This window comes from Momordica charantia (genome assembly GCF_013281855.1).
Source record: "Momordica charantia cultivar OHB3-1 chromosome 9 unlocalized genomic scaffold, Mcharantia_2.0 BLBB01000009.1, whole genome shotgun sequence".
In the NCBI taxonomy this organism is placed as follows: Eukaryota; Viridiplantae; Streptophyta; class Magnoliopsida; order Cucurbitales; family Cucurbitaceae; genus Momordica; species Momordica charantia.
The window spans coordinates 9,971,555-9,981,065 of NW_028275167.1; the positions used below are offsets into that span (position 1 = coordinate 9,971,555).

The following is a 9,511-nucleotide window of genomic DNA, read 5'->3' on the forward strand; positions in this document are numbered from 1 at the left end:
CTTACACTTGGTCAAATATGCGTTCCTCCCCAATTCTTTCGAGGTTAGATCGTTTTCTTTTATCTAAGGGATGGGTCTCAATTTTTGCACATCAAAGGGCTACTAGACTCTTTCGCACCATTTCTGACCATTATCCAATTAAATTGGCATCTGAAGATATTAAATGGGGCCCTACTCCTTTTAGATTTGAAAATGCTTGGTTAGAGTCCCATCTCTTGATGTCGTTGGTTGATCAATGGTGGAAAACTAATCCTCTTCAAGGATGCCCGGGTTATGGTTTCATGAAGAAACTTTAGGGTCTGAAAGGGGTGCTCACCAAATGGAACAGAGAGGTTTTTGGCCACATTGGCCTCAAGAAGATGGGTCTTATGAAAGCCATAGATGCTTTGGATAGAGAGGAAGAAATTAATTCTCTCTCTGAAGTTGATTTCAATAGAAGACAGGGGCTAAAAGAGTGCTTGATTGAAACTGCGTTCACTGAGCAAAGATTGTGGATGCAGAAAGGGCAAATAAAATGGCTGCAAGAAGGAGATGAGAACACGAATTTCTTTCACCGATGTGCTACACACAAGAAAAACCGAGCCTACATAGCTGAAATTCAAACTGAACAGGGCACCTCTTTGACTAAATGGGAAGATATAGAAGCAGAATTCTCAAGATATTTCTCCTCCTTGTACTCCATGGACAGTGGCTTTTTATTTGAGAATTTGGAGTGGGTTCCCCTCCAAGACTCCTATATGACTATTCTAGAAAACCCTTTTACAGAGGATGAGATAGGAAAGGCAGTGGCAAATTTGGGCACTCTTAAATCTCCGGGTCCAGATGGAATGAGCAATGAATTTTTGAAAAAGGCTTGGAACATTATTAAATCGGATTTGGTTACTGTGTTCCACGATTTTTTCGAGAAGGGAATTGTCAACCAGAAGACTAACGAAACTTACATTTGTTTGATTCCAAAAAACTCAAACCCTCTGAAAGTCAAATATTATAGGCCCATTAGTCTGGTCACTTCTTTATACAAAATTATTTCTAAGGTGCTTGCTGCCCGTTTGAAACAAGAGCTCCCTAGCATTATTCATGATGCCCAAGCATCTTTGTGGAAGGTCGACAAATCCTTGATGCTATTATGGTGGCTTCTGAGACAGTGAGTCAGTGGAAGAACTCGAAGAAAAAAGGCTTTCTCCTCAAACTTGATTTCGAAAAGGCTTATGATAAAGTAGACTGGGATTTCCTAGATGTTGTTCTGGAGGCAAAAGGGTTTGGGGTACGGTGGCGTAGGTGGATTAGGGGGAGCCTTTCTTCAACCAACTTTTCTGTGTTGCTTAATGGAAAGCCTAGAGGTAAAATTAAGGCCAAGAGGGGCTTAAGACAAGGGGATCCCCTCTCCCCTTTTCTCTTCACGATTGTGAGTAGATTAATTCACTTTTGTAACGAGAGGAATATTCTAAAAGGTTTCAATATTGGAAATAGTTCTTTAGAGGTGACTCACCTCCAATATGTCGACGATGTGCTTATTTTCTGCCCCTTTTCAGCTCAACTAATGGAGAATTGGTGGGGTCTCATTCATGTGTTTTTATTGGCTTCGGGTCTTTCTCTGAATGTCTCAAAAACTGCTGTGATTGGTGTTAATTGCACAAGGTCAGAGATTAGCTTCTGGACTTCTTCTTTTGGTGGCAAGATGGATTCTTTCCCTTTTAATTATCTGGGTTTCCCCCCTCGGAGGGAACCACAAGACCACTAGTTTTTGGGCTCCAGTGGTAGACAAAATGCACAAAAGACTCCAAAAATGGAGTTCTTTGCTTCTTTCCAAGGGTGGTAGGCTTACTCTTGCTCAGTCGGTCCTCAATAGCATCCCCATATACTTCTTTTTGATTCTCAAAGCTCCAGAGACAGTCATAAAGTCTATGGAGAAGCTTATGCGGGACTTTATATGGAACGGTGGGATTTCTAGATCGGTGGGGAATTTGGTAAAGTGGTCTTGGTCGGCTTTGCCTCATAAACAGGGGGGCCTTGGAATTGGTTCTTTGAGGTTGAGGAACAATGCTCTTTTAATGAAATGGTTATGGCGGTTCACAGTGGAAAGAGATAGCCTTTGGAGACGGGTGATAGCCACTATTTACGGTGTGGAGTCTTTTGGTCGGTGGACAAAACCTTTGGGTGGTTCTTCTATCGGAAGACCGTGGAGGGACATACAAGGGAACCTTAGAGCTTTTCAAAAGTTCTCCTTCTTCAAAGTATCCTCGGGTGCCCAAGTCAGATTTTGGGAGGACCCATGGATTGATTCTGCCCCTTTTTCCACCACTTTCTCAGATTTGTTTGCGTTATCCTCCAAGAAAGGTATGTCCATCGTAGCTTGTTGGTGTACAAAGGCCTTAACCTGGAATCTTGGTTTCAGAAGGAATCTCTTTGAAAGGGAAATGAGTAGATGGGTAAACTTCACTGGAAAAATAGAAGGTGCAGCTACCGGAAATGGAAGGGACATTTTACGGTGGAAAGCGGACCCATCCGGCCGTTTCACAGTCAATTCAGCCTTCATGGCCCTCACGTCCCCTTCTCCTCAACTTAAGTCCCCTTCTCCTCAACTTAATTCAGCTACTGCAAGCTTGATATGGAATTTTAGAGTCCCAAAGAAGGTAAAATACCGCAGAGAAACTTCAAAGGAAAATGCCTCATTGGACTCTTTCTCCCTCTGTGTGCACAATGTGTATGAGCAACAATGAAACAGTGGACCACCTTTTTCTCCATTGCCCTTTTGTGTCCAAAGTTTGGGGGTTTATAGCTTCTTTGCTAGATTTCTCTCTCTGTATTCCTAGAAGAATTGAGGATTTCATTGCTGAAGGTTATAGAGGAAGGCAGCTCAAGGGCAAAGCTTGGGTTCTTTGGAATTGTGCAGCTCGGGCTCTTTTATGGTCGATATGGAAGGAACGGAATTGTCGGCTTTTTGAAGATAAGTTGATTTTGTTAGATTCTTTTTGTGTGAATATTAAGCATCTAGCTTCTTGGTGGGCTATACTACACAAGAAAGTTTTTTGTAACTACAATCTTCTTTTGCTTACACAAGATTGGAAAGCGGTGATTGTATAGAGCTTTGGGGAGGGTTAGCTTTACCCTCTGCCTTTTGTTTGTATCCCCTTTAGGGGCCTTCTTGTTTTGAATACACATTTTGTTTCTTACATAAAAAAAAGATGTATTGAAATATAAAAGATATAGGAACTACAATATCTCCCGATTAATTCGAGGTACTTGATCCTCCCCCTCTCTTGAGTATTCTTTCTCAAGCATAAACCATACTCACTCATTCCTTATCCTCATCCTTACCCCTCACTATATTTATAACAACTCTCCTTAACAACTTCCTTATCTAATTACAAAAGTACCTCAATACTCTAATAATATCCCTAATTACCCTCATAGGCATTCCTATCATCCCTACTAATTACCTTAAGAGTCATTCCTATCATTTTGTTCTCAAGAGAATGACCCTTCGAACAAGACTTTCTATTACGCCTAACCAAGTGTTGGTACAGATATCATTGAAGAACATCATGAAACGAGCATGAAAGGAGATCAAGAGAGGGGCAAAGGCAATAGTTTTTCTCTCTCCCGCTCGATCAAGCTAATCATATGTGTAGTGCTAGCATTGTCACAATCCAGGATAAATTGATAGCAAAATCTCAATTGAGTTATGAAATTACGTCGAGAGAGAAAGTTATGATTAGCTTTTTCAGGAAATTTCCAAAGGAACAAATTCATTTAGAAATGTAGCTAATGTTGGAGTGGTCCTTTCCCCAAAAGAAATCTTTAAAAAATTATGCAAAATGGGTAAACAAAGGAAGGAATTAAACTTGGAGAAGATTGCCAAGTATCTCTATAATTCAAATACAGAGGAGACTTATGCCATCATCAGTCAGATCCTTAAACTTTTGGGTTTTTCACAGATAAGGCAATCAAAACACATGTAAGAAATCAAAGGGACTGACTGATTCTAGTGGTAGAATAGTTGGTTTCACTACAGATCACTGCCATCCTCATCTGAGTTTCCATTTCCACCACTTGATGGTTTCCCATTAACAGCAACGAGCTCAGTGTCAAATATAAGTGTTGCACCACCTGCATATTCATACAATTCAAAATTCGACAGATAAAACTTTCACATAAATCAGCATCCATAGAACCAAATCAAATCAAATCAAAACAAATCCCATCATAAATGCACAGTGAAAAGCTAATGTGGTCTCTATTTTGCACCTCTTTCATTCGTTTCTTATCTCCTTTTATTTTCTTTTCAGGCGCATTCATATTATAAGTACCACGAGTCAGCTTTTCATTAGTACTTAACTGGATAACTAATGTCAAGGATTAAATGGACGTGTTTCTCAAGTCTATGGACTAAAATGCAGCATATATAGGGACAAAAAGTTAAAATGATAAAATATAGGGATCAGAGTTGAAAGTTAAGCAGTGTTATAAAAACAGAAGATACACATAACTTGCTATCTTTATTGAATACCTGGTATGGTTGGTGGAGAACCTTGCGGTCCATACCCTAACTTGGCAGGGATTTTCAGTTTCCGTTTCTCACCGACACACATTCCCAATAAGCCCTGGTCCCATCCTGAAAATGAAGGAGTCTCCAACCGTTTATAATCTTCCATGTACAATATCAGAAAAGGTATTCACATAGCCACTAGCAAAAATTGTTCAGTAGAAATCTTTTACGTAACGACCATACTCAGGTCATATTCAAAATATTTAAATCATCCGAGCTCAATCATAGCATTGTAGCTTCAAGTTTATAGATCAAAGATAATAATGACTTGAGCAAGTGAAGGTATAGTTCTGAACAAAAGAAGGGAGTGTGCAACAATTGGTGTGCTAAGCTAAGTTCAAGCAACATGAATAATAGGAGTAAGATAGGTAAGCTTATTTAAACTAAAACACCAGTTTCAAGATGTATAATCATTTTAGATCATGAAAGTCACAAAGTAATTAATTAATATGATATGATGCTATTTATGCCCTTTCTTTTCTTTTCGGAAGTTGGAAAAGGTTAAGAAATAGGGTGGTTTTCTATAATGTGCAGGGGATTTTGAGGAGAGATAGATCTAATAGGGACAGATACTCAACGTGTCCTTTTCCAAGCTTCAAACAGCAAAACTTTTTGTGATTGGCCTTTGTATTCTTCAAATCTCCATAGTCAGTCTTGGGTTTAACTTCTAGAAACTCCTAAGCCAACCATCCATTTTATTTTCTTCCTTATCACAATTGTTTCATCTTATTACTTTTTGGGGGGAGCATGGTGTCCAAAGAGAGCACAATTTTCATAATCTTTAATGATAATTTTCTCAATAAGTAATAACACAGGAAATATGCAGCAATGGTAAGTAAAAACAGGGTACATGCAATAACCAAAATAATAATAATAATAATAAGAAATCAACCAAAAATATTCTTACTGAAAATAATGAAAAGGAAATGGGAATGTGTACTTCAAGTGCCTTATTGAAAGGTCCACTGGAGTAGAGGTGCTACACCCCTCACTATGATTTTGAGGTGCTTGCACCAAAGCTCACACTCACCCTTTAATAAGGTATGGGATGATTAAAAACTAGTTTAGTGCTTTTCCTAAAACACTTTAGGTGTTCTTTTAATTTTCAAAATCACATTTAATTGAAAATTTTGAAAAGTGTTTTAAAATTTTAATGGCCTGAAAGAACTTTTTACCCTTCCAAAATTTTCCGAAACTCACCCTCGGCCATGATTGAATTTGGTGACTATTGCTTAGCCGACAAATTTTTTTGGATAAGAAACAATATATTCAAAGAAACCCAAAAAGGTGAGACAACCTAAGGGTAGGGGGTTGAGATCACCCTCCCCCGAAAACTAAACTGTGGCCTCCCAATTTCTAACTATCAAGTGTAGGCTATAATTACAAAAGAATTGCTTGTGGTTTATAGACCACCACGAAGCAATATGTTGTACATTGCTACAAAAAGCATCCTCTTTGGACTTTTTATCTTCAATAAAACTATGAGACATGCAGAGTAAGGGAATACAACACAGATGAAATCTAATACAAAATTTTCATATAAAAAACTATGATATTTTCATTAAGAAATGCAATGCGGGAGAAAAGATCCAAGACTTGCACCTATTGAAGACTGTGTTTTCCAAATGTTAAATATCATATAACAACTAAACAAGTAAACACATTTCTAAATGATTAAACGTCTAGTAAGTTATAACAAACGAAATAAAAAACAAATGTCTATTTGATTATAGGAATAAGCAAAATGTCCTCTTATCTAACCGTGGAGTAACAATAGGTCTCTGATTAGGTATACAGTATACTTAAGAAAGAAGCGCTAGTGAGAAAACTAGAGATAGTTTTGGTGGGAAAATATTTGGTTAGAAAGGTATATTCAGTGGAATCCTTCTAACAAACCAGGCGTAAGTGAATGTTTTAAGTAAGGCGTTCTGATATGAATAGGCAGGCTATTTTAGGGAAGTGAATTTTGGAGAGAAGAGGAGCTCTTGAGTTCTCCTCAGTTGTACCAATAGCTTAAGAAATGAATAAACTACTCGAGATCTATCACAACATAGATAAATAAAATGATTACTTGACAACAGCTCAGCTCAAACACAATTGGATCAACAAGGAGTCCAGGAAAGTAGTGAACAATAAGAAAACAGTCAAAATAAATAATAAAAAGAACAGGAGCAACAAAAAAAAAAAAAAAGAAGAAAAAGAAAATTATTTTTGCTCCTATAGAAAATTGCGACTGATGACTGGATGTATCAGTGTTGTGTGCATAAATACCTTTAATTACTTGACCAGCGCCTAGCTCAAACTCAATTGGGTCACCCCTTTCAAAACTAGAGTCAAAAACAGTCCCATCTGTGAGCTTCCCCTATTAAATCATATGAAAACAAACATCAGCCAATGTGATGGATTGAACTGAAAGAAGAGTTTTAATTATAAGATAAATCAACTGTGTTCAAACTTTGAATTGAAAAATTCACATCATCTATTTATCATGTTTGTTTAGGCTGCAACTGTTTGCTTATTCATTTCAATAAAATAATGTATCATTCCTTGTAACTAACTGAATGATAAATTTCTGAGACTGAATTTGAATTCTGATGCAACCCAATTAATTATTTGTATTTATGAACATTATAACATCCATCATGAAATCAAGAACATCCTTTTTCTAGCAGGGGCAATGTCTTATCTTCCTAGTTCTGACATCTCCCCAACTCTTCTTTAATAATATCCATTGACTATCATTAACAAGTTGACCATGTTTGTTATATATTTATCTATATAAAGAAACAAATATACAATCTAGAGCCAAACTAAGTTATAAATTCAACTTACACGGTAGTGAACTTTGATTTTATCACCCTTGTGAGCTTGAATGTCACAAGATTCTGGTCTACCCTGCAAAAGAAAAGAAACATCATCGAAACAAGAACAAGTAAGAAATTAGACATCATTCATTGAAGTCGCAAAAAGCTACAGAAAAAGCACAACTTGTAGACATGGTTCTTAACAAACAAAATTCCTATTTCGCCATCTCGGAAATGTTTAATTTGCAATTATTAACTTTTCTCCCTGAAATCTCAATGGATGAAAGACATTGAAATCCTCTTACCAAAAACATTCTCTCTTTCCTTCTAAGCCCAATTAAGAGAAAGTTAGAAACTAGTTTTGTTTGAGCAATAAAGGATATAAAATATAACCAACCACCTCTTCACCAAGCAACTTCTTTTCAGCATTACCAGCTAACATACATTATGAATGTGCCACTAAGGAAGTAACCATAAGATCTGACCGTTCAACACTTTCCCATCAAAATTGTAGAATTTACAACTTTACAAGACCATTTCCAAGAAAGATTTGATAATTCCTTTCCTACCCCCCAGGAAGAGCGCAATGAAAGTCTCAAAAGAACTTTCATCGAGAAGATATCACATTCACATCAAATGAAATTCATAAATCGATCTCAAGTTAACCCAATCTACACTTCTTATTCGATACATGGACCTCAAAGACTTCTATTTCAATGGCCTTTAGCTTTTACTAAACCTTCAAATCCCTTCATCAGTATCAAAGATCTTAATAATTCTAACAAAATTTTAAACGGAGGGACTTCCAAATTCAAAGCATCACGAGTTCCATCCAGAATAGAGGCTAAATTGTACCAAAATAAATACCATCCCTGAAATAATAGCATCAGTAAGCACACATTACCGTAACGCCAATCTGTAACTCAGTTACATCTTTAGATTTCTTCGCGTAAACTGAAAAACAATAAAAAATAAAAAAAAATAAATCGACAAAAATGAATCCATTAAAACGCAAATCCAATTTACGATGAATTACGATCAGATCTAACAATGGGTCCACAAAAAAAAAAAAAGAAAAAAACCCCAGCAGAATAGCGTACCTAAAGTGGAAGCAAGCAAGAAGAAGAAAACTAGAGAAACCTTCATCGCTCGTCTGGAAATTGTTCGGAGAATGCGACTGCGTTGATCGATTGCCGAAACCCAAATAATTTAATAAAATTTTGCGCCAAGAAAGTAGCTGATTTTTCGAAATTGAAATATTTTTTTTCATCTAAGATTAAGAATTTGGATGATTTGTCGAAAATCTAGCGGGACGCGTCAGAAGAAGGCGTGAATAAGCTACATGTCAGACATTTTCGTTAGATCAACCAATCATATTTCTACACCCTTTTTGCCGGATTAGAAATTAATTTTGGGAGGGAGTTATAAATAAAAATAGTTGACATAAAAGGAAGATTACATTTTTATCCTTGGCCTTTTCGTACTAGAACATTAAATTTTGGAAGGCATGTCGATGTTTCTATGAATTTATGGTTTGCGATAAATATGAGGGGTAAATCGATATTTTTCTATAGTACTACAAAAAAAAGGTCAAAATATGAAAAATATCAATAAAATATCACTAATATACATGATATTAATATTAATCATTTCCAACTTCTTTACGTTAGTGAAATGCTTTTTTATTCATTTAAATATTTTTTACGAATTTTTATTTTAATAATCTTTCCAAAAATGTTCATCAACATCGACATTTTTAAAATATTTCCATGATTACATCGACATTTCCATGAAATTTAAACCTCGACATTTTCATTAACATCGACATTTTAAACCTTGATTAAAACATTCTTTTTTATTATATTTAAGGTTTTAAATGAGGATGTCGATAGAAATATTGATGTCTCAATTTCATAGAAATGTTGACAAACATATGAATAAAATATTGATATCGATAGATATTTTTTAAAAGGTTTTAAAAATAAGGTTAAAAAAACATTTGGTCCTTGTACTCTGGCTAAAGTGACAAATTTAATCCCTAATCTTTAATTTGTAACGATTTAGTCTCTGTACTTTCAAATTAATAACAATTTAGTTTCTTTGTAAAAAAAAATTAATAAATAACAATTTAGTTTCTGAACTTTTATATGTAACAATT

General features: G+C 35.9%; 1 protein-coding gene across 1 annotated transcript; it reads right to left on the minus strand.

Moving 5' to 3' along the window:
• Positions 1-3,823: 3,823 nt before the first annotated feature.
• FKBP15-1 (FK506-binding protein 15 kD-1) lies at positions 3,824-8,705 on the minus strand. Its single transcript, XM_022299396.2, has 6 exons — positions 8,454-8,705; positions 8,258-8,307; positions 7,382-7,444; positions 6,821-6,911; positions 4,511-4,615; positions 3,824-4,110 (listed from the first exon to the last, which is right to left on the minus strand). Exons 1-6 carry the CDS (start codon positions 8,497-8,499, stop codon positions 4,010-4,012), a joined length of 456 nt encoding a protein of 151 aa, XP_022155088.1. The 5' UTR covers positions 8,500-8,705; the 3' UTR covers positions 3,824-4,009.
• Between the last annotated feature and the right edge of the window lie 806 nt (positions 8,706-9,511).